This window comes from Leucopleurus acutus (genome assembly GCF_964270905.1).
Source record: "Leucopleurus acutus genome assembly, chromosome: 18".
Taxonomy (NCBI): Eukaryota; Metazoa; Chordata; class Mammalia; order Artiodactyla; family Delphinidae; genus Leucopleurus; species Leucopleurus acutus.
Window position 1 is genome coordinate 17834113 of NC_139160.1, and position 26563 is coordinate 17860675.

General features: G+C 35.9%; 1 protein-coding gene across 1 annotated transcript in view; it reads left to right on the forward strand.

The window, feature by feature from the left end:
• KPNA3 (karyopherin subunit alpha 3) overlaps positions 1-26329 on the forward strand; it is a 91380-nt gene extending 65051 nt beyond the window's left edge. Inside the window, exons 7-17 of the mRNA XM_082859642.1 lie at positions 340-425; positions 2445-2531; positions 2897-3066; positions 4462-4506; positions 17199-17330; positions 18259-18387; positions 20607-20711; positions 20806-20877; positions 21037-21199; positions 23232-23326; positions 23731-26329. Coding sequence (XP_082715768.1) covers positions 340-425; positions 2445-2531; positions 2897-3066; positions 4462-4506; positions 17199-17330; positions 18259-18387; positions 20607-20711; positions 20806-20877; positions 21037-21199; positions 23232-23326; positions 23731-23829 — 1183 coding nt within the window. The 3' untranslated portion in view covers positions 23830-26329. The remainder of the gene's footprint in view (positions 1-339; positions 426-2444; positions 2532-2896; positions 3067-4461; positions 4507-17198; positions 17331-18258; positions 18388-20606; positions 20712-20805; positions 20878-21036; positions 21200-23231; positions 23327-23730) is intronic.
• Positions 26330-26563: the final 234 nt, after the last annotated feature.

Here is a 26563-nt window from a genome sequence, read left to right on the forward strand (position 1 = left end):
AGAAGCCACAGCAATGAGAAGCCTGCGCACCACAGCAAAGAGCAGCCCCCGCTCACTGCAACTAGAGAGAGCCCATGCACTGCACAACAACGAAGACCCAACGCAGCCAAAAATAAATAAATTAAAAAAAAAATGTTGCAACTACCAATGGACGTAAAGAAGTAAGTTTATATTGACTGACTTTGAGAGCAAATGAGACATTCAGGTGGAGATAGCCAACAGGCAGTTGGACATAATAAGACAAAATTCAAGGACAAGGTAAAGGATAACCATATAATCTGCAGGTCATAAATGTAAATAGTAGTTATGTGTCTAAAGATTTTTTATTGTTTTTTACAGTCCTTCATTACAGTTTGAAGCTGCGTGGGCATTAACCAATATAGCATCAGGAACTTCTGCACAGACTCAAGCTGTTGTACAGTCTAGTAAGTAAATTAGTTATTTTAATTCCTTACTTGCTGGACCCTTTTTTTTTTTTTAAAGGGAAGGAAGTGGTGTTTTATTGTAAAGACAGTTTTATTTAAAAATTGTGAATATTATAAGTTACTTATGATAGTTGATATCTTTACTATGGCTGTCATTAATCTATCAATGAATAATTTTAATTGTGGTTACTAAAAAGTGAATAAGAGTTTTATCTTTTTGGGTCAAGACCATCTCCTAATAATAGGGTTTAAATTTTCTATTCCTAATGTCTCCAAGGTGCTGAGTAACTTATGTCTTTTAGCTTGTAACATATTTTTTAAATTTTGCTTACCTCAAGATGGACTAACTGTTATTAGCATGTTGACCCAAACTGTCAAAAGCTCTTTGAAAAAAACTGGATGTCACCAGGTAGTCTTAAAGTGTGGCACACTTAACTGACTTCAGGTGGTACTTAAGGTGATTCTAAGTAGTAAATGATACAGCAATAAGTTACATTGAATCAAGTAGTGAGAATACTATTTTCTTTCACTTTTGTTTTAGATATTTCAGTAATGTCAAAGAGAAGATTTCTAGGTAGATGTTAGATGTAACAAAAAGGGAACAGCAGATTTTAGACTAGGGCTTTCAATAGAGACTAGTAGGTATAATTAAATAACAGTGTTTTGTTTTCATTTTTAATTTTTTGGTTATCTTCTATGTGTGGTGATTGATACTGGTATTCTATTTACAGAAGTGATGAATAAACTTAGTTAAAATACAAATGTGAGTCAGTTCAAACCCTCATACATTGCTGGTGAGAATGTAAAATAGTGCAGCCTCTTTGGAAAACAGTTTATTAAAAGGTTAATCATAGAGTTACCATATGGCCCAGCAGTTCCCCTACTACATGGAACCAAGAGATATGAAACAGTATGCACAGAAAGACTTGTACAGAAATGTTTGCAGCAGCATTACTCATATTATTCATAATAGCCCCCAAATGGAAATAACCCCAGTATCCATTAGCTGATGAGTAGATAAACAGAATGTGGTATACCATTGAATACTATTCAGCAATAAGAAAAAATGAAGTACTTATATATGCTATAAGATGGACAAACCTCAAAAACATTATTCTAAATGAAAGAATCCAAACAAAAAAACTACATATTATACAAGTTCATTTATGTGACATGTCCAGAAAAGGAAAGTCTGTAGAGAGAGAAAACAGTAAATGGTTGCTTAGGGCTTGGGGAGAGGGTAGTAGGACTTCTCTGGGTATGGGATTTGGGGGTGATAGAAATGTTGTAAAATTAGATTGTGGTGATGACAACACAACTCTGTATAAATACTAAAACCATTGAATTGTACACTTAAACAGATAAATTATATTGCATATAAATTATATCTCAATAAAGCTATTAAAAGTGTGAGTCAGTTTTAATTTAAATGTTAAATAAATAATACAGGTAGTACAGAGATACAGCTAAAAATCCTAGAGGTAGTGCACAATTGACTGAAATTTAAGAAAAAGTGATCTAGCTTATGCTTAGTTTCTACAGGTAATGAATATGATACCAGTGTTTTGGAATTTGAGTTAACACATAAGTTATGTAAAGAGTAAGGATTATAATGATAAATTATCTTGAAATATAGGGTAGGCCTGATACGGGGATAATCATTTCTTTAGTTAATCCCATGTCAGCAATTGGATCATATTGACTAAAGTATTATATTCTAAGGTTACATGTTCAGGGTAGAAATTTTTTTAATGAATTATAGGAAAAATTTTATGCTGTTGTTTTCTTTTAATTAATAATATAATAGCAACTTCTAGACACTGTCAATAGGTCTGTTACTTGAATACTACTAGGGGAAAACACTAAAATTTATTATATTTAGGGTAAAGGTATTTGCCACATTTATTCATTCAGTGAATTATCACTGGGCAACTATAGTGTGCCACACTCTGTATACAGGCTGAAATCTATGACTCTTCAACATTTTGCAGTGTAAATATTAGTTTTTCTTTATTATAGATGCCGTACCTCTTTTTCTAAGACTTCTCCATTCACCACATCAGAATGTTTGTGAACAAGCAGTATGGGCTTTGGGAAACATTATAGGTAAGTTGAATCTAGGTTTGAAAAGGCTCCAATTAAGTATCTTAATTAACTTTTCTCCTACATTGGCATAGCCATTACACACTATGTTTCCTCTAATTTTAATGTGGGTTGACTACCTTCTTGTTTCATAAATACTAACTTAAGATTGTACCTCTTTGAAATGGATATGCAATTTGCTATGAGGATTGGTAGGTTAAATTTGTGTTCCCCAATCAAAATCTGGAGAGATAGCAACACTTGATGCCCTTGACTAATGGTGAGGAAACATAGAACATCAGTGTCCCAACATAAGCCATTGCATACATTTCAGACTTTCTCATCCTGAATGTAATTTTTTTTTTTAAATACAATTTTCATTTCTGTAGGTGATGGTCCTCAATGTAGAGATTATGTCATATCACTGGGAGTTGTCAAACCTCTTCTGTCCTTCATCAATCCCTCCATTCCCATCACCTTCCTTCGGAACGTCACATGGGTCATTGTCAATCTCTGCAGGAATAAGGATCCCCCACCGCCTATGGAGACAGTTCAGGAGGTAAATGAAGAAATGCAAAGGCCAGATGGTATATTTTCCCTATGTTTATGCCTTAGATTTTCATGCACAGGGAATGAAATAATGTATATACTGATTTCATTGCAGGTATGAGATATTTAAGTAACGTATCATACTTAATTTTGACTCCTGTGAAATAAAAGTTGAGACTCTATGGCAGCTGAGTGAATGTCAGTCCTCCCTAATTCAAGCAGAAAAATACAAAAGAAGAAAAAATCTCAGTTTTATTACTACATTGCATTGTTGGTTAACACTAAAAAAATAAGGGATTGCTACAGATAAAACTGGTCTACTTATATGCAAATGTTCTTGAGTGAATTTGCATTAAGTCCAATTGAAATTTCCCTTGATTCCTGACAAAATAATACTCTTAATATGTGGCATGCTTTGTGTTAAATCTGCTAATTAAAGCAAAGTAAAATCTTTGCTATTTACATATAATTTGTAAATGGATCTGAGTATTTTAAGTTTTAAAAAATCCTATGTAACCTTTAATCACTTGACTGTGCAGAGAAATGTTGACTGTGAATCTTTAATCTTCATAATTGATATCCTTCACAATCTTCTGCCACCTCTTGCCCTTATGGAAGGGGTACTTAGTGATTCTCCCTGCTACTGCCCCCTCCCTCCCAGGTTTAAAAGAAGATCTGTAATGCCTGAATTCAACAAACTTTATACTTTATACTGGTCATAATTTTCTTGACTAAATCTGAGGTTGAAAACTTTAATTTGACTCAAGTAGCTAAATAAAATCTTATTTTTACTTTAAGCAGGTAAGTGAGACAATGACAGCAGTTTTAAGAATAGCTTTTTAATTTTTTTAAATAATGCACTAGTTTTTCTTTTTAATATTTTATTTATTTATGGCTGTGTCAGGTCTTAGTTGTGGCATGCGGGCTCTTCGTTGCAGCACGTGGGCTCTGTAGTTGTGGCACACGGGCTCAGTAGTTGCAGCGTGCGGGCTTAGTTGCCCTGTGGCATGTGGGATCTTAGTTCCTTGACCAAGGATCGAACCCACGTCCCCTGCATTGGAAGGTGGATTCTTAAAATAGCTATACTACATACTTGCATCTCCATTCTTTCCAGTTGACATATGTCATGAAGAAGGTTATTGAAAACAAATGTTTTTCCTTTAAGGTACATTAATCTCTGCCAGACTTAATTGAATATTTCAATTAGACATCTGAAATATTTTTTTGGTTTTTCAGATTGAATTTATCATATTTTTATTTTCCTAATAGAGATTCAAACAAACTTAATGTTGTTTTTCTTGCCCTGCAAATAGTATTTACTGCTTTTTTTAATCACAGTTATTCATTTTTACAAAGATGTCTTCATCAAGTCTAGTATTATTTATTGTTTGTCTTCTTTCCTCAGATTTTGCCAGCATTATGTGTCCTCATATACCATACGGACATAAACGTAAGTAAAGCAGAAGCTTAGATTTGGGATTTTGCTCTGGATGGGACTGAAAGCGTTTTTATTATTATTTTTTAAAGGGTTATTTATTCTTACGCTTTTAATAGGTGTCAGCATATATCTTATTAACTTGTCAAGCTTTCACAATGTATGTGGTTTTCAGAAACAGGATTAAAGTTAAATTAAGTTTGTATCTTATATCATTCAGATAGCAAAAATGCTAACTTTAGAGAAATGATCACATATGTAGTTAATTTAGTTATTTGTATCATAATAGTGTTTTAAAGTATTAATATTTATAAAGTGGTGAAAGCTTTATAAAGCTTCTTCCTATTTTTTTAAAATCTCATTTGATTCTTAAAATAGGTAGGCTAGATGCTGTTGTCCCCATTTTACAGAGTAAGAAACTGGGCCTCAGGGAAACATTAAGTGACTTATCCAAAGTTGCAGAGCTTGTAAGGGTCACAGTCGGTATTTAAAACTGAGATCTTCTGATGACAGATCGTGTTTACTTTCTATGAAACCACACGAACGCCCATGCTACAACCTTTTGAGATACAGTATTGAAGGATATCAAGTATACTTTTATTTTTATTTTTTTAACATCTTTATTGGAGTATAATTGCTTTACAGTGGTGTGTTAATTTCTGCTTTATAACAAAGTGAATCAGCTATACATATGTCCCCATATCTCCTCCCTCTTGCGTCTCCCTCCCACCCTCCCTATCCCACCCCTCTAGGTGGTCACAAAGCACCAAGCTGATCTCCCTGTGCTATGTGGCTGCTTCCCACTCGCTGTCTGTTTTACATTTGGTATTGTATATATGTCTATGCCACTCTCTCACTTCGTAAAAATATGGAATACTTCACGAATTTGCATGTCACCCTTGTGCAGGGGCCATGCTAATCTTCTCTGTATCGTTCCAATTTTAGTATATGTGCTGCTGAAGCGAGCACTCAAGTATAGTTTTAAATGCAAAGGCATCTTTACATGATTTGTCCATTACATGAGATTTAGTTAAGTAATTACTATATATATGCCGGCAAATTTTTTATCAGGCAGTCTGAAAATTCTCCTGAATGTAGCAAGGCTAAAAGTTAAATTCTTCCACAGAGTAAAACAATGGATAGGGCTTCCCTGGTGGCGCAGTGGTTGAGGGTCCGCCTGCCAATGCAGGGGACACGAGTTCGTGCCCCGGTCCGGGAAGATTCCACATGCCGCGGAGCGGCTGGGCCCGTGAGCCATGACCGCTGAGCCTGTGCGTCCGGAGCCTGTGCTCCGCAACGGGAGAGGCCACAACAGTGTGAGGCCCGCGTACCGCAAAAAAAAAAAAAAAAAAGATAAATTTCAGTGAATTTAGAACTGATTCTAGCGTTGATCTAGCATTAATTTGGCTTCTGATGTTCCAACTAAGATCTCTTTCTGATTTGTTGTATGTTTGTTTTTATAATCCTATCTTTGTTTATACACACACACACATAATATGTATGTATGTGGGTGTCAGAATTATGTGTGATTTATCATTGGGATGAAGAAAATGCATCTTTGCTAACATTTCTCAAGAGGCAATGTATAGTTCCTGTATAAATATTGAACTACACGTTTTGCTAGTTAATTTTAGGACTTTAAGTTCTTAGGAGGGTATCTTTTAAAGGCAACTAAAGTAACTTTTTATTTGTGAAGTGTTAGCCTGAACTGTCATAAAAATTAAGTGAAAACTGTTTAGTTATATACTGTCCTGTTTTCAAAATGGATGTAAAAGTGACTTAGCAACAGACATAAGATAATAAATATCTTAAAAGAAAGGGGGAGGAGGTGAAATTCTTTTTATAAATGTATTTGTTGTTATTGAATGCTAAATTTAGTCATAAGCTTTCTGAAAGCCAAAATTAAAAGGCAAATAAGCAAAATATCTGATATTTCCATCAAGACATTTCCCCTAGGACATTATGGAATTGATTATAGGCAAATAAAAGCTTCCATCCTATTGGTCTTGTTTATTTGAAAGCTAGAGGTATTAAAGTGATGAAGTACTGTAGTTATAAGTATATTTATTGAGTTTAACAAACACAGGTTGTTCCACTTAAGCCAGAATTGCACAGAGAATTATAGGCACAGAGATGAAGAAGACATAGAGGCCCTGCTCTCTAAGACCTCAACATTAGTAGCAGGTAAAAAGAGTGAATGAACTTTTGTCAGTTACTTGCTATACTAAATCTGTTTCTATAATCTCCTTTTATCTTACCAGCACCCTTATGAGATAAGTTTTGTTCTCTTATTTTACAAGTAAGGAGACTGAAACTTAGTCAAGTAAAATAACCTAACTAAGGTTATACAGTGAATAAAAGCCATGGCTGAGAATTGAAACCAAGTCCAAAGCCTATGCTCTTTCATACCATGATCACATAAGCACACAATATGTGTGCAAACAAACAAGAAAAGAAAAGTAAAACAGAGGAATGACCAAAATGCTAGAATTATGAAAGCACATATTCTCTCTGGCAACCAGAAAGCTTCACTGAGGAAGTCACATTTGAAATAAGCATTATAAGGAGATGGTGGTGGAAGTGGTGATAGAAGTGAAGAAGATGATTATGTTAATAGTTGGCATTTATTAAGGGTTTTAAAGTGTGCCAGGCACTGTTTTAAGTACTTTTCATATGTTTACTCATTTATTCCTTATAAAAAATCCTATGCGATTGGTTACTATAATTATCTCCATCTTACAAACAAGGTAAAAAGAAAACAGATAGTTAAGTAATTTGTCTAAAGTCATACAACTAGGATAAGAAGGATTTTGTCAAGTTGAAAAGGTCATTTCAGGTACATGAGGAGCAATAATAAGGAATCAAGAGAACACATGGAGGGTGTGGAGAATACAGGTGGTTAATAAACCAACACGTTTGCTGGGGAGTTAAGTTTCAGGGTTTTGAATGCTGTTTTAAGGAATTTGGGCTTATCTTGTAATCAGTGTAGAGTCATTGAAGATTTTCAAATAGAGGAGTGATATGCTCATGTCCGTTATAGTCAGATAACTTGGAAGAGGCAAGGAGGGTCTGGAATGGGGAAAGTTTGAGTGTAGCCTGGCCTATTTTACTATCATAATACGTTTAAGGAAGTTGATGAAGGTATGAGCCCGAAGCTGATGGTTAGGAGAGAGAAAGTGAGTTAGAACTTCAAGAGGAAAGGATCAAAGAGAAGGAGAAGTAAAAATTACTTTGGTTTCTAATTTGGCAATCTAAATGGATAATAATGCCATGAACCATCAGGAGTCAAGCAAACGGATGAGACTGGTAGAGGGAGACGATGGGTTTATTGTAGGACAGACACATTCATTCTGATTTATTTATTGTTCCTCTGTAGTAATGTTTCCAGGAAGGAAAAGGCCATACATCTTTGAGATTTATCAGTACTTAAGAAATTCATGAAAATATGGACATGGAGTAAGATTCAGAAAAAGGGCTAAAAATTGAATTCTGAGGAATTCTCTGCATTTGAGCAGTGGTAACAAGGGAAAAGGAACCAGCCAAGGAGTTTTTTAAAGTAGAGAGACGGAAATATAAATTGTGAAGCAAAGAGTGGGGAAAAAAATAAGGCAGAGATTTAGCAGGTTCTAGATCATACAGAGTCTTGTGTACCACCTTAGGATTCATGTATCCTCTTTATGTAGCTGAGAGGGAGCTACATTATGGATTGATAATTTATACCAATTATGAGTGGAGTGTAGATTTTAGAGGAAAGTGGAGTTGAGAAGACAGATCGGTGTTGATTTTGTGGTGTGAATGAGAGAAAATGAGGACCAGAACCAGAGCTTAGACATTAGCAATAAAAAGACAAGGGAGGACTGTAGAAATGTTTAGATGATAAATTTGCTGGTTTTGATATGGGTGGTGAGAGAAGAGAGGAGTCAGGGATAGTACCCAAATTTCTAACTTGGGTCTTAGGGTAGGACACAACAGAAAAGAAGAATAGCAGCAAGGAGAGGTATAAAACAGCAGGACATGGGCTTCCCTGGTGGCGCAGTGGTTGAAAGTCCGCCTGTCGATGCAGGGGACATGGGTTCGTGGCCTGGTTCGGGAAGATCCCACATGCCACGGAGCGGCTGGGCCCGTGAGCCATGGCCGCTGAGCCTGTGCGTCCGGAGCGTGTGCTCCGCAACGGAAGAGGCCACGGCAGTGAGAGGCCCGTGTACCGCAAAAAAAAAAAAAACAGGACAGACTTCATTTATGAGACAGTCACTAGTGAGACTGCTGGAGAAGCTGCGTTAGGGTGTGGAGAGAATTAGGTGGTTTATGGACATTCGTATGCCTTTGTGACATTAGAAGAATCACTAAATATTGACCCCCGAGGACTAGAGAAGAAATCTGGACTGATTCAGGTCAGTCTGTGTTCATTTGCTTTCTAGTTATTGTGCTTCTTAGAAAAGTTAAGGTGCAATTGCAGTGATTCTGTAGCATTTGGTTTTCCTGTCCTTTTTGAAGTTGTTCATCCATGGCTTGACATGCACAGATAATTTTGAGTATTATCTAACTTTTGATACAAATCTACTGCTGTTACAAATGAAGTTAATCAGTTGTAGCAGATTGGTTATGTGCTGAGACTTGATGGTTAGTGACACTTGATGATATGTCAGGGGTCCCCGAGACCACCTTCAGGTTCAGTGATTGGCTAGAAGGAATCACTGAGAAGCTTTTACACTCATGCTTGTAATTTATAGCCAAAGGGTACTGATTTGTCTAGGGAAAACTCAGTCTTTTCCTTCCTGTATAGGGAAAAACCCAGTTCTTCCCTACGGTGCATATCTCTCCTATGTGTCTCCTTCACTACTTGTACAGAACACTTCACTGCTCATACTTCTTGTCACCAAATGTGTTGAGCAGGGCTGGGCGGGAGGGTTCCCCACAACAACAAGCAAGTCTCTGTGACCCACTAGGTGTCCTACAATTTAATTCAGTTCCAACACTACCCAGAAATAGTGTCAGATCCCACAGGTTAAGGACTCAGTCCCATGTGATGGCCACCTCTTCCCCCAGCCCACAGGCACACTTCAGATGCCAGTCACAAAGTCACAAGCCCTGTGCTTCTGACCACCCAGCTATAGATTAGAGGTTTCAAAGACCCCCTCCTTGGGTTCTATTAATTTGCTAGAGCAGCTCAAAGAACTCAGGGAAACAGTTACATTTACTAGTTCGTTAAAGGATATGATAAAAGATACAGATGAACAGCCAGATGAAGAGATACATAGGGCGGGATCTGGGAGGGTCCTATCCCCGTGAAGTTGGGGTATGTCAGCCTCCTGGTGTGGGTGTGTTCGCCAGCCAGGAAGCTTTTCAAACCCCCTACTGTTGGGATTTTATGGAGGTTTCCAAAGGTAGGCATGATCAGTTGTTAACTCTGCTTCTAGCCCCTCTCCACTCTCTGGAGAGTGAGGAGCAGGGCTGAAATTTCCAGGCTTCTAATCATGGCTCGGTCTTTCTGGTGACCAGCCTTCGTCCAGGAGCCCACCAGGAGGCCGTCCAGAGTTACCTCATTAGAGCAAGAGATGCTCCTAGTGCTCATATTGCTTAGGACATTACAGGGGTGTCAAGAATGGGGTCAAAGACCAGATATTGGAACAAGAGATGCTCTTAATGTTCTTATCACTTAGGAATTTATAAGGTTTTAGAGCCCTGTGCTAGAAACTGGGGGCAGAGACTAGTATATTTCTTACCATTTCACAAGATTAAAATCAACAAAGGGTAAAGGTACATAGGGCAGAGTTTAGGAGGACCCAGGTGCAAGTTTCCAGTTGTCCTTTCCCAGTAGATTGGTAAGAACAATGCTTTATTCTCCCATCAACCATGTGTGGCGACACATATCAAGTATTACCAACCAGGAAGGTCCTGAACTTTGATGTGTCCAGGGTTTTTACTGGGGAGTCAGTCACATAGGCTGACTGACCTTAACTACTCAGTCTCTGTCCCCTCCCAGGAGTCAGACTGAAACAGTGTGGCCCAGGGTCTCAGGAATGCAATGTTATTAAGGAGGATAATCACAGGGCTCAGAGGTTATCTTGAAGGAGCTGATCAAGGACCAGTCCTTTCTTTGGAATGTATAGGATTTGAGCACCCTGAGCTTACTCAGTTACCCTTTACTGCATATAAGGATAAGTATACAGTTTTAACTTGGTTCAGCTCTAGTAGTCTCTAAAGCATGTGTGATGTTAACATTCCATAGACATTCTACAGACACCTACTAGGAAATGGTGTACATGTTAATAGCAGTTTTCGGTAAGGGTGCCTGCCTAACAGGACATTATTTGTTAGCATATTTACTGGAGGTGGTAAAAATTGGAAAAGCTCTTTGAGCTGAGTATATTATTCTTTGGAGACTTCGGATTGCTAGAGATTTTCCTTTGGTTCATAAGATACCAGTTTTCAAGAAGTTTGTTCAATACATTGACCCTTTGAGTTGCCTATCTTTTCCATGTATATATGTGTCTCATACTGTGTGTCTAGAGATCAGCTTTCTAGCAGTCTTCAAGTACATGAAATATTGCTGAAGTAAAAAATTTTAAATGTTTCTAGCCCAGAAAAACAGACATAGTGAAAAATAAAGTAGCTCAGGATTGCCAAAGACTTCATTGGCACATGATTAATCTGACTATTAGCTGGAAGGAAAAGAGTACACTCATTGACTATTAGTGACTGTAAAAGCCAGGCATTTTACCATAGAAATCCAGAAAAAGGGAAAAACCAAGAAAAAAGAATATTGGAGGAGGTGTAAAATAGCAGAAGCAGCTCAGATGGGAAAAGGCAGCAAAAGGTAAAATTACAAATGTCAGAGACGTTGAGCAGCTGTTAGCCTGATTATGGAGATGAGGAAAGCAAACTGATGAAAATAGAAAAAACTAGAATAGCCTGATAATCTTGTGCTGTGAATTTCAAAGTTTTAAAGCATTTTTAAAACGAGATTTTCGGTGAAGGCCCAATATATTATAAAACAAAATTAAAGAGAGACTAGAAGAGTCTTTACAGCTTCAGGGGGCCTGAGACCTAGCTATAGCTTACTTTCCCCCACCAGCCTTTGAGGTGGTGTCATGAAGATCTAACCAAAAACCATTAATTGATCTGAGCTTAGAAATCTTAAATATTTCATTTTTCTAGGCTACTGTATATTAGAAAAGAATGGTTTTCTGCTAATAGTAGGGAGCCATAATGGTAAAAAGTTACCTTTCATTTAGCTGCTTCCTAAAACATCACAGGCCAAGGCAACCAAGTATTGTTCTGCACAGTATTCCATTTTGTGGCTATGGTTTATTCAAACACACTATTTTGGGTAGGCATTTAGACCATTTCTTGAATTTTGCAAATATGAATCATGTAGCGGGCAGTAATCCTGTGTGTTTTCATATTACTGGAGATAATATTTCAGGGTAAATTCCTAGAAGCAGATTGCTAGGTCAAAGAGTGAATGCATTATAATTTTTGTTATACACTGCCAAATTCCCTGCCTTAGGGGCTGTGCCATTTGCATTCCCAGCAGCAACATACAAAAGTGACTTTCTTCATGGCCTTGTCCATGTGTTGTCATTTAAAAATTTTTGCCACTCTATGAGAAACTGTATCTCTTTTTTTTTTGGCGGTACGTGGGCCTCTCTCACTGTTGTGGCCTCTCCCGTTGCGGAGCACAGGCTCTGGATGCACAGGCTCAGCGGCCATGGCTCATGGGCCCAGCCGCTCCGCGGCATGTGGGATCTTCCCGGACCAGGGCACGAACCCGTGTCCCCTGCATCGGCAGGCGGACTCTCAACCACTGCGCCACCAGGGAAGCCCTGTATCTCATTTTTAGTATGTGTTTCACTTGTTGTGAGTGAAGTTGACTTTGATTTCATATGTTGAAGAACCATTTTTACATCTTTGCAAATAGCCTGTTCATCTTTATTGCTCATTTTCCATCAGATTTTTGATCTCTTTTCCTTGGCTTTTAAGAGCTCTTTGTGTATTAAGGACATTAACTCTTTATTTGTGATATATATATATATATATATATATAGTCAAATATTTTCCTAATTTGTCCTTTGGCTTTGATATATTTTGCCATGCAGTTTTCTCCTTTTTATGTAATCAGATTTATCAGTCATTCCTTTTGTTGAATCTAGATTTTTTTCCTGAGTTATAGATGGTTTGTTTTTGTTTTTGTTTTTTTGCGGTACGCGGGCCTCTCACTGCTGTGGCCTCTTCCGCTGCGGAGCACAGGCTCCGGACGCGCAGGCCCAGCGGCCATGGCTCACGGGCCCAGCTGCTCTGTGGCATGTGGGATCCTCCTGGACCGGGGCATGAACCCGCGTCCCCTGCATTGGCAGGCAAACTCTCAACCACTGCGCCACCAGGGAAGCCCTATAGATGTTTTATTATGTTAAGGAAATATCCGTAAAATCCCATTTTGAGTGTTGACATCAAGAATGCGTGTTGGAATTTTTCAGTGTCTATGGAGATGATTGTATGATTTTCTCCGTAAGTCTATTAATATGACATACATTGATATTCCTAAAATTGAAACATCCTTGCATTCCTTGAGAAATCTCACTTGATTATCATATATTATTTTCTTAATGTAGTATGGGATCCTTTTCACTAATACTTTATGCAGAATTTTTACATCTCTATTCACATAAGAGATACTGGTCTACAGTTTTTTTATGCTATCTTTATTCGGTATTAATATTGTATTTTTATTGCATTTTAAAAGTTTAGGTATTAACATTATGCTTCATTCGTTTTCTATGCTCTGGAACAATTTATATAGCCTGGGGTCTGATCTTTGAAGATTTGGTAGTTTCCCTCTTGAAACCTTTTGGGTCTTGATACTTGTGTGATTAGTTCCCTGATAATTTTCTCTATTTTTGCTATTGAAATTGGCTTGTTTAAGCTCTCAATTTCTAGTGAGGTTAGTTTTTTGTAAACTACTGTCCTAGGAAATTATTCATTTCATCTATGTTTTCAATTTTGCTTGCATTTAAGTATGCAAAGTAATCTCTTTATGATTTTTTTGTTTTAATTTACTGTTTCAAGAGTTATTTTCTTCATTATTTCTTATTTTGTACATTTGTGCTCCTCCTACCACTTCTCTAATTAAGTTAACTAGGACTTTTTTTCAATTTTTTCAAAGAACTAGGATTCTGATTTTTAATTAGATCTGTGGTTTTTCTGTTCTTTACTTCATTACTTTCTACTTTTGTACTTACTGTTTCTTTTTGCTTTCTTTTGGTTTGCTCTGTTCTTTTTTTTTAATTTATTTATTTTTGGCTGCATTGGGTCTTCATTGCTGCGCATGGGCTTTCTCTAGTTGCAGTGAGGGGGGCTACTCTTCCTTGTGGTGCGTGGGCTTCTCATTGCAGTGAATTCTCTTATTGTGGAGCACGGTCTCTAGGCACACGGGCCTCAGTAGTTGTGGCTTGCAGGCTCAGTAGCTGTGGCTCGGGGGCTCTAGGGCTCAGGCTCAGTAGTTGTGGCGCACGGGCTTAGTTGTTCTGCGGCATGTGGGATCTTTCCGGCCCAGGACTTGAACCCGTGTCCCCTGCACTGTGCCACCAGGGAAGTCCCTGCTCTGTTCTTTCTCTAGCTTTTTATTTGGGATCTATTTTCATTCTTTTAAGTTCTGTTGTATACATTTTTAAGGCTATGAACTTGCCTTTGAACACTGCTTTAGGTAAATCCCATAGATTCTGATATGTGGTGTTTTCATTATAATTTTCTAGAAATTTTTTTTCTGTTTTGTTGTTTTTTTTTTTAATCCAAGAGTTGTTTAATATAAGGCTCTTAAATTTCCATGTGGTATTTTGGTATTTATTAATATCTAATTTTATTGCCTTGTAATAGTTTTATAATATTTCTGCTTTATGTAATTGATGTTTTCTTTGGACCTAATAATATTTTTGTGCTCCATTTGCAAGTTTATTATCTGTTATCAGGTTTAAATTTCGATGTATATTTATAAAATCTGTATCCTCACTTTTTATCTACTTGACTTCTCATACTGACAACAGTGTATGAAAAATCTTTTTTCAGTATATTTTTATTTTTTTCTTGCATCTTTTTATTTTCTCCTTTGTAGTGGTATTTACAGGGTTACTTGGTGAATAGATGTTTTTAACAGTTACATATTCATTATAAATTGTTGGATATAGCTTTACAAAGTAGCCTTCTTTATTCTTTGTAATACTTTGTAGAATGAATTCTACTGGTCTGCTAACAGGATTGTAGTCTCTGCTTTGTTATCATTTACTTGGTGTACCTTTGCTTGTCCCTTTACTTTTAGCCTTTTTAAATGACTGTTTTAGGTGTGTCTCTTGTATACAACATAGAATTGGGTTTTGTTTTAGGAGCCAATTTGAAAATCTTTTTATTGTTACAGGTGAGTTAAGCCTGTTTGATATGTTTGGTTTCAATTCTGTCCTGTTATTTTGTGTTATAATTTCTGTGTGTTTTATTTTCTACTTAGTGTTCTTTCTTCTCTCTTAAAAATTTCTTTTGGTATTTAGGAATGTTTGTTTTTGTTCTAATGTTACCTTTATACTTATACCTTTTATAATGCCTTTTGTTTTTTTACTGTCTGGTTTGATAGGTTTAAATGGTATTTTTTGACTCCTGTCTTTACCCATACAGCAAGTGATGAGCTTATTTCTATTTTCTCTTTTCTCTCACCTCATTCTCCCATTTTTGAATCTAGGTTTGTGTCTTTTGCCCAATTTGGGAAGTTTTCCATCATTATTTCTTCAGATATTTTTTTCAGCTTCACCTCTCTTTCTGGGACTCTACTGACATAAATGTTATTATATCTTTTGTTATCATCCTACAAGTCCCTAAAGCTCTGTTAATTCTTTGCAGTCTTTTTTTTTCTCACCCAATTGGATGATTTGTATTGATCTGTCTTTGAGTTAGTTGATTTTGTTTTTTCTTTCCCTTCTACTATTGAGTCCTTCCAGTGAGTTTTAAATTTTGGTTACTAAGTTTATTAGTTTTAAAATCCATTTGGTTCTTCTTTATTTTTCCTATTTCTTTGCTGAGACTTACTATATTTCATTTGTTTCAAATGTGTTCATAATTGTGTGCTGAAGTATTTTAATGACAGTTACTTTAAAATCCTGTCAAGATAACTCCAATATCTGCGTCATCTCAGTGTTGGCATCTGTTGACTTTCTTCTCGTTTCTCAGTTGAGGTGATCCTGGTTCTTGATGTGATGAGTTATTTTCAGCTGTAGCCTGCATTTTGAGTGTTATGTTATGAGACTCTGATTTCTGTTTAAATCTTGCTACCTGTTACTGCCAGACTTGGTAGTAGACAAGCTTCACTCACACACACAGCATCTGTAGACACCTTCCAGCAAGGAGGCTTTCCTTGTGGGGGTAGGATGGTACATGGATGGAGTTCTCAGGCATACCTTCTGTCCTCCCATTTGTCAAGTGCAATATTTCAATTTTTCTGGAACATATAACATTTAAATTATTCTTCCACTCTTATCCTCACATTTGTGTTAGTTTTTGATCTACAGTGAAATATTTCTTCGGTTATCTCTTAGTTGAATGAAGCTCATCCTCTGGTAAAGGTGTCAGCAGATTTTTCTGTAGAAGACAGATAGTAAATCTTGTAGGCTTTTTGAGCCACATGGTCTCTGCCCCACTAAAGTGGAGTCGTTTTACTAGGATATGTTACCTTTAAGCTCTTCACTCTGCTCTTCTCTGAAGTCTCACATAGCCTTAGGGCAGGAGGTCCAGACAAAAGGTACAATTTAGTTTTTTCTCTTCTTACAGGTAATTTGAAATTTGTAGCATTCTCAGACTCCTAGTAATGTTGAAGGTGCAGGCTATGTGTGGTTTTATTTGCTCTTGTTAATCCATATACTTTTTTGAAGGTTACATGGAGAGATTTGAATTCAGGTGGCTGCTGTTATTTTAGAGCAACAAATGTCTTTAATTTGAATATTCTAATAGGAAACATCTCTGGATTTCACATGAGATCAGGCCTGTACTTATATTCCTCTGTGAAGACACCAAGGAAAACTACATATAAGCTCTTTGACTTTGAATGAGTCAACAAACCTGAGCCTGTTTTTTGTTTTTTTATTATTTGCAAAATTAGATGGGTGTAAGGCAAGGTTGATACTGTATGCTCTTCAATTGGGACATTTTTCAAGAGATTTACAAATAATTAATTTTTTCCCCCAAGTTAAAATGCCAAGTCATTTCTTTTATGTTTACTTTAATAGTCTGAAAAATTACGTTGCTAAACATGTTTAAAAACTACTAATATGGATAAATGATCTCTTTGGGCTCTTCTAAACTTGAAGCAGCATGATATATTGGTCTCATTCTATGAAAGTGTTTCCTTGTGATTATTGGGTATTTAGTTTGTGGGGGCAGGAAGAATTACTTTTCTGCCTATTTTTAAATTTATCTACCTAATAGATAGATATGGAAGTTGGGGTAGAAGTTGTCCCAGACTTCTTTGTCTCACTTTTGTGAAGAGTGGCCTGAGGTAGCCATTGAGAGAGTTTTATCTACTACGTAGTAGATGTATCAGCTTAGCAGATATTTTTGCTACCAAGCTAAAACAAAATTCAGTTACTTTTTGTGTCACCATTCCATAAGTGTGTTATGTATCTCAAACATTCAAACAAATACATTAAATGATAATTCTTTTTTATTTCCTGAAGATTCTTGTGGATACTGTTTGGGCACTGTCATACCTGACAGATGGAGGTAATGAGCAGATACAGATGGTTATTGATTCAGGGGTTGTGCCATTTCTTGTGCCCCTTCTGAGCCACCAGGAAGTGAAAGTTCAAGTAAGTACTTAAACATTTTTTCTTACTTGTGTAAAGTTTGTATTTGCTATAACCAGTTAACTTGTACAACCAGGCTTCAGTTCTGTCTATATGCACATTTCTTCAATATTTCTTGTGCTATTTTACTGAATCTGCTTTTGTTGATTTCTAAATCTTCATCTCATCCGGATTCTTTGCTGAGTTGCAGACTCATGTAGCCAAATGTCCTTGCGTCCTTAGACACATCCTCTAAGAACTCCATTGTCATTTCAACCAGACAGAAATGAACATACCATCTTCTCCCACAAACCTGTTCCTCTTTCTATATCCCCTTTCAGTGGACAGCATAGTCCAAGCTAGAAACCTTGATATTCCTCCTCTTGTTTCCCCTCCATTACAAAACCCTGTCAAACCTTATTATATAGCTTTCAAATCTGTTTTCTCCTTGTATCTAGAGCCACTGATTTAATTCAAGATTTATTTTCTTTCCTCTGGATAATTGCAAAAGCTTCCAAACTGCATTTTCTCCTCTCCCTCTCGTTTCTCCTCACTCTAATTAGGGGTACATGGCTGATAGATCTTTTCATCCCACTTCTGCCAAAGTGACTTTCTAGATAGAAATGTGTGCCCGTTAGAGGCCTTTATTAAAATCTGTGGTACCAATTTACTAATAGGTAAAAATAGCTGTTAAAGAAGGACCTTTACAATTTTTATTTTAATATTTTTTCCAACTATTTTCCACACAATTTTTCTATATAGTTCCAGTTTTCATAAAACTATTGTTTAAAGTTCAAAACTACTTTCCAGTTCAGTGAAATGATTTGTGTAAGAATGCAGTAAATTTTAATCATTCACCCTTTGCATTTTTACATTTTCTCAGGATTATAAAAAGCATAGTATCAGTTTCATCATAAACAAATTTATAGAAAACATTTTATCCCTACCCCAGACAGCAGCACTCAGAGCGGTTGGCAACATAGTGACAGGTACCGACGAGCAGACCCAGGTTGTTCTCAACTGCGATGTCCTGTCACACTTCCCAAATCTCTTATCACACCCAAAAGAGAAGATAAATAAGGTAAGGCGTATAACAGCCTTGTAAGTGCATTTCTTTCTTTTTGTATATCTCAATTTTGACTGCCTTCTTGTTTCTGTTTCTATTCCTGTTTGCTTGTGATTCTCTTCAAAACCACTCTAGTTAAAGATGAGAATTATTTCAAATCACCTCTGCAGTTATTTTGTTTCAGTTGTTAATTGCTTGCTATTAAGTGTGGTCATGATCATCACAGAATAAAATTATTTGTATATTAACCAATGTTTTTATTTCAATAGATTGAGCAGCAGCAAATTAGTAGCCACTAGGTGAGAGTACATATGAAATTTTCCATTGGGTGGCCGGTATTTTTTTTTTTTTTTTTTTTTTTGCTGGTGTGTTTTATAAACAAATAGATCATAGTTTAATCTCCCTATGAAATGAGATTGAACGAAAAACTGCAGTGCCTAAATTAAAGGATCATTAAAATTGGTTTTTTTTTAAAAAAGATTTTAAGCTTAAGATACAATCTTACTGATAAATATGTGCTTAAGTACTTCAGTCTTCATGTCTGGCTTATTTCATATTGCATGTTTTCAAGGTTCATCCATGTTGGAGCATGTATCAAAACTTCATTCCTTTTTATGGCTGAATAAATATTCCATTGTGCCTATATACCATATTTTGTTTATTCGTCCATTTGTTGATGGATACTTGGATTGTTTCTACCTTTTGGCTACTATGAATAGTAATGCTGCTAGGAACATTGGTTTGAGTCCCTGCTTTTAGTTCCTTTGGGTATATATCTATGAGTAGAATTGTCAAGTCATAGGGTAATTGCATGTTCAAGTTTTTGAGGAACCACCACGCTCTTTTCCATAGGAGCTGCACCATTTTACATTCCTACAAACAATGTTACAAGGGATCCAGTTCCTTTTTTTAATTATTATTATAGCCACCCAGTACTGTGAAGTGGGGTCTCATGATTTTGATTTGCATTTAATTTAATACAGTTTTATCTGCCTGAAATGCCACTATCCCTCAAACTAACAAAACTGATTTCTTCTTTGTCATAATTATATTTATATAGTTGCATGACTATAATTTGACAGTTGGATTCTTTTTTAATATTTATTTATTCATTCATTCATTCATTCATTCATTCATTTTGTCTGCTCCGGGTCCCAGTTGTGGTATGTGGAATCTGAGTTTCCTGACCAGGGATTGAACCCAGGCCACGGCAGTGAAAGCACTGAATCCTAATCACTAGACCACCAGGGTACTCTCCTACAATCTTTTCATTATAGAGGAGGAAGAAGATACACATTTGACACTAAACTTATAATAAACCTATTTGTTCGTGACATAAATCATTTAAGGTTACAATAAAATTTGTTATATAGACCATCCTAGACTAGTTAGAAGCTTAAGTTGTAAATATATCTTGCAAGTAAAATTTTTTTTAATTATTTATTTTCTTTATATTTTTGGCTGCACTGGGTCTTAGTTGTGGCACGTGAGATCTTTGTTGAGGCATGCGGGATCTTCCGTTGGGGTGCTCTGGCTTCTCTCTAGTTGTGGCGTGCGGGTTTTCTCTGTCTAGTTGTGGCACGCGGACTCCAGAGCATGTGGGCTCTATAGTTTTGTGGCACGCGTGCTCTCTCGTTGAGGCGCGCAAGCTCAGTAGTTGTGGCGTGTGGGCTTAGTTACTGCCCCATGGCATTTGGGATCTTCCCAGACCAGGGATCGGACCCACGTCCCCTGCATTGGAAGGCAGATTCTTTACCACTGGACCACCAGGGAAGTCCCTGCAAGTAAATATTTTTACAATAAAATAATTCACCTTTCTTAGAAGTAGTTTTAACACAAAGTATTAAGAAAGTCCGTCTTCTATTTATTTCTATCATCTGTCTTTTAGAGGGAGCTCATGCACAAAAAATACAAGGTCCACGAGTAAAGTCTTTTGTCTGTTTTTTTCACCGCCGTATCACCATTGTCTAAAATAGTGCCTCTGGTATAGTCCTAGGTATCTATATTATTGAAGGTTATGCTAGGTTAATGGGTCCAGATATTATGGATAGAAGTTTCCTTATATGTTTAAAAATGGGAGATTCTATATAACCTAATCACTCTTAGATGCGTTTCCCTTAATGCAGCTGAGGTGACTTGTTACTGTATATATAAACTACATTAAAATAAAAATATAAACACATTAAAGATACAATTTTTCAAATAAAGTTGCCCTTTATTTTGTTCAATTATAGGAAGCAGTGTGGTTCCTTTCCAACATTACAGCAGGCAACCAGCAACAAGTTCAAGCTGTAATAGATGCTGGATTAATCCCTATGATTATTCATCAACTTGCCAAGGTCAGTCATTGTTATGAGTTCATCGTGTCTGTTAACATATTATAACCAAGACTGACCAAAAAATTCATTTTAACATTTCTTTTTTAACCTTCAGGGGGATTTTGGAACACAAAAAGAAGCTGCTTGGGCAATTAGCAACTTAACGATAAGTGGCAGAAAAGATCAAGTGAGTTTGGAAAAAAACTGTTAATAGTTGTTAATACTGGAAAGCATACTACTCTCTTAGGTTTAGGAGTTGTTGATTGTTTATTAGCCCCGTACTGTGTTCTTTTGGGGGAAAAGATAATTATATAAATAAGAGTATCTCTTCTCTTCTGTTGTCTAGGTTGAGTACCTTGTACAGCAGAATGTAATACCACCATTCTGTAATTTACTGTCAGTAAAAGATTCTCAAGTTGTTCAGGTGGTTCTAGATGGTCTGAAAAACATTCTGATAATGGCTGGTGATGAAGCAAGCACAATAGCTGAAATAATAGAAGAATGCGGAGGTAAGAGGGTTGATTAAAGAAAAATAGTTGAGCACTGGAACTCTGAAACATTAGTTCCTTTACAGACAGCTAATTAGAAAGAAAACTTAGGATATATTGCTATTAATATTAACATCATCCGAGGATGTTGCTATTCTTTGTTTGCTGTATTAGTAGTCCAAGAAGATTTTCCAGAAAACAACCGGTTGTGAAAGTCACGCCATAACATTCTTAGAGATTGACAATGCTTTTCAGGAAACACAAATACTCCTCCTGAAGTCACATTGCATAAGAGCAAATTAAAAGCTCTGAAAACCACTATAATAGAGAAACTTACAGGCTTTGTTTAATTCAGCATTTCTCAAACTCCTTGACAGTAAAACACTTGTTTTCATGTTATACCTATTATCATGTGATTCTGTGGACCTCACTTTGTGAAATACTGTTCCATATATTGGAATAGGTTATGGAAAAGGTCAGTGATTTCACAGTCATCTAGATATTTTGTTTCAGTCTTATGATTGCTAGAACTCCATGCTAGGGTTATTACTACAGAAATTACTTTGAAATTTTAATAAGAAAGAACTGTGATTTGAAATACTATATCATTATTTTCTCTGGTAATGACATATGAAGCATATATTTTAAAATTCTGTTTTTAAAGGTGCCTGTTCAATGTGTACTAAATTGCTCAAACCTTAAATTAACTTATCTTAATATCATGTTTTATTTTATACATTTTGTTGACTAATTTGTTCGATTATACTAACGAGTTTATTTTTTTAAGAGAAAACAAATGTAATAGCATCATAGAATGTTCAGACTGGAAGTATTTTCTTAATAACAAGAAGAAAATATTCTGGAGATGTTAAGGAGTTTTGTCCATGGTCAGGGAAGTAGTTAGTGATAGGACCATAATTAAAAGCCAGATTTTCTTACTGTACTACTGTTAATTCACTGTTTATTTTGTTTTAAGATGTTTTACTTTTTAAATAATTTGAAACGAACATTGTAGTCTGGTTCAGAACAACTTAACGCAGAGAGTTTGAGCTTGTTACTCCAGCTTTTTATCAAGATAGTTGCTTCTGTCTATGAGATAAATACTTATAATTAGGATACATATTTACTGAGCATTTTATGATTTTATAAGGTACTCTACATCCATTATCTTTGACACCTATTTTCCCATTTTTCTGGTTTGAATATTACTATATAAAAACTGAAACTATTTCAAAATAACTTAGCTAAAAAGGCATTTCAAGGAAGAATATTTATTACTAAGGATTTAATAGACTTATGTACATGATACATGGAGTAAATATATTGGGAATATAAATAAAGGCATTCTATAGTTACTTTTCTGAAAAAATATTTCCCAGATTCACTGTAGCTATAGGACGTAAGCACCCTGTTCATTTTTTTTTTTTTTTTTAAGAAATTATTTCAGGGACTTCCCTGGTGGTCCAGTGGTTAAGACACTGTGCTTCCACTGCAGGGGTCATGGGTTCGATCCCTGGTTGGGGAAGTTCCACATGCCCCATGATGCAGCCAAAAAAAAAAAAAAAAGAAATTTACTTCAAAATTTAAAGCTTTATCTTATATTTATATCAATCATTAAGTAACATTTGGAAAACAAAGAGAAGGATAAAAATTACTGTATGCAACAGTATGTTTATATTAAAGGAGTCCTGGGGCAGGGTGGTGGCAGAGATCTTGATTCTAGTTCTGTCACTAACTTGCCATGTAACCTGAAATAAATCCCTTTACATCTCTGTGCCGCAGCTTCCTCATCTGTCAAATGGGGTATTTAGGTGTTTTAAGCTGCCTGCCTCAGGGACCAGGATACCTCTAGGGCTTCTAGAGAGGAAGAAATTAGTGGGATGCTGGCCCTCTAACCAGAGCAGCTCAGGGTTTTATCTGTATTTTAGATGAACTGTCATCTTTGGAGGGTGGTGGGAGGGTGTTCTGAGTTCTTTAGGATTTTCCATGATTACAATGAGCACAGTTTTTATTAGTATGTACCTAATTATTTTGACTATTTTATTTTTATCAGGTTTGGAGAAAATTGAAGTTTTACAGCAGCATGAAAATGAAGACATATATAAATTAGCATTTGAAATCATAGATCAGTATTTCTCTGGTGATGATGTAAGTATGTATTAAAGTATGATATGTCTACGTGTACATTAAAATCTATACATAAAGTAAGTTTTCTAAGAGTTTTCCATGACTAAATTTATACTGTATTTCTGTCACCTTGTTGCTTTTGTGGTTTGTTAAATGGGAAGAAATGGTAATTATAGAAATGATGTATGTTCAGATAGGTAGAGTAAATCTACAGATACAGGAACTAAAGCATGGGGCAATTTTTAAATGTGTGTTCAATTTTTAATTGTTAGATTTCTTAATAACATTGTTGATTTACTTAAAATATTTTTTAGGTGACAAAAACATTCATATGGAATTCTCTCCTAAGAAGTAAATCAATTCCGCTTACACTGTAATGTGTAGTATCTTAACATAATAAAGATTTTTTTTCTTGTTTATTATAGATTGATGAAGATCCTAGCCTCATTCCTGAAGCAACACAAGGAGGTACTTACAACTTTGACCCAACAGCCAACCTTCAAACAAAAGAATTCAATTTTTAAGTTCAATTGAGTGCAGCATCTTTCCCACATTCAATATGAAGCACCACCAGATGGCTACCAAATGACAAGAACAACAAGTACAAAAGGCTCCAAAACATACATGCCTCTTTGTTTTGATGCTTCTAAAGCAAGCCATGTCTCAGTCACTTTGCAGTTGCCAAAAGTCACTATCCACATGGACTGTAAATGCATATGCATGATTTCCTAAACTGTTTTAGAATTCTCCTTAACAATCTCAACTACCCTATTTTTCCCTGTTCCCTGGTGCCACACGCTGACAACCGCAGTCTCCAGTTTAGAATATTCTGTAGTGGTGGCATGTCAGCTGCCCACTTGATATTCCTTTGGAAAATGGTGCGCTATGGATCAAGACACTTTGGTATGACACATACACATGTTGGAAGACTTTAAAGAGGTGCAGTCTGATCTGAGCCTCCATCATTGTCCTCCACAAACATATTTTCATACTCTTTATGTGGAAGAATAGATTTTAAAGTACAAGCCAAATGATTTTCATTGGTGGAACTGACACAAACAAAAAGTAACTTAAAAAAAAAAGAAACTTGGTTATTGATTAAACAGATAAGTTTTAAAAAACTGTACTTCATCTACCAGTAATTGATGTGTTTATTATCTGCCTCAGAAGCCAGGGTTGGAGGAAGAACTTTAGCTATGGATGGTAATGCTTTCGCCATTATACCTAATTTTTGAGAACAGCAAGCCCTATTTGACCACTCACTTCAGCCTGTGTGTTCCTGCTGTTTTGAAGTAATCAAATGCTGTGCATGGTATTTTACCTGAGCTGCAACCTGTTACGGACTTGAACTTCTGTTTAAGTTGAAAGCAAGAGTCCGTGACTATAAAGAAAAAAATAAATAAAAACAAAAACACAAAATTCTAAAGTACCCATTGGTGATATTAAAAAAGAAAATCTTGCTTTCAGCTTTCAGGAGTTAATATTTTTCGTTTTAAATTGATAATTGGGTATGGTTGATTTATATTGGGTTTAAACTGTGGAGCTTTCATGTTTACTGTAATTTAGTCTTAAAATATTTTTTCTTAGTAACCAGTGCTTTTGATAATGTGGTTGGCAACAAAACAACAACTATTTAGAAGTATCATAAAACTTCATTCGTTGATTATTGGAAAGTTCATTCAGATCCTACTCTAAAAGCATATTCACATATAAAAAGATTCAGACAAGGATCTGCATAGAGGAATAATCTGCAGTTATTTAACATAAACCTGATTTGCAGTGATCTTTAAGTAATTCTGCAAAATCTGGTATTACTGTGTAAAGTCATTGCTTTTGGTAAATTGTCTGACCCAGCTATTCATGAAAGAATTTGAAATTTTTTAAACTGAATAATTTGTGCTGTCACAGGAATGGTTTTATTGCTATTGTTTACTGGGTATAATTTCCCAATGAATTGATGTGAAGGGATAGAAAATCTAAACTAATTTAGTTATCCGATGGGGGGGGTGTGTATTTACTGTGATGAAGATGAGACAGATGCCATCAGAGCTTTGTGAATCAGCGGGGGTGTTTTCACTGATAAACAACACATAGCAGGTGTGCATTCATTACAAATATATGTATCTGCCAAGGTGGAGCCACTTTAAAGAGTGAGTTTTGTCTTGTATCTAAAGTGGATACAAGAGTATGTTTAAACTGCAAGATTTTTACTTGCTAGAGAATCTGTTTTAATATAGTGGTTTGGCCTCTGATTATTTATAGGTTTTATAAATTTTAGAATCAATTTCTCTTTAAGGTGGCTCAGATTTTTCAACTCTTGTGCACATAAAATTGAGTTGAAGTTCATTGTGCCTTTTTTTCTTTATCCAAATTTTGAGTTAAAGCTTCATATGGTAACTGCATCCTGTTCAGTAGTCTAAATTTTTGAAACTGTGTGGTGTTCACTAAAAGTAGGAATAACAAAGTCAAAGCTAATTAAGGTCACAAACTTCGGTGAAACCCTTGAAGTCCAAATCTTCTCAATATTGTGAATTGTACCCCTTCCAGTTTACTTTCTTCTGGACTCTCCATACTTACTGACAGTTACCTTTTAAATTTTGCACACATTAAGATTAAATTGGGCCTCTACTGTGCCGATTCCTATTTCCTCTTGTGTTTTAAGTGCAAACTAACATAAGTGAACATTAGCATCAAGTAGTGCAGACTTACGTATGCATTGGCTTGATCCAATTTGTTGTGACCTTATCAGTTTGGAAATGGAAATGCAAAATTTCGTAGGTAAAGGAAACTAAGTATATTGCTGCACTTTTAAGTTTTCAGAACAGTGTTGAAAAATTGCATTGTTTTTATTTTTTTTTAACTCGGTTAAAAAAGACTAAAACATTCTTTCAAAAGAGGCATCTAAATGTGTTCCTAATTTTGTATATGGGCTTAGGTTTTGTAACCAATAAAAAAGCTGCTATCAAATATGGTAAAACATTGAAGAACTTATCTTTGAAAGTATCTTAATTTCCTTCTGCCTTCATTCATCACATGGTGTTCTCTCTATGTATCTCAGGTTTAAATACCACAACTCATAGAAAGACCATTTGAGATGATAGTGTAATTATGACTTTCATAAAACAAAAATTCAAGCTTTACTTAAGGCCTGTCTAATCCTTGAAAACAAGAACTTTGGAAGATAGTTATTGAAGTAAGGTTGAGGCTCTAAATGAAATCTTGGATTAATTGAAAGAACAAAGAGCAGCCAAACTTTTT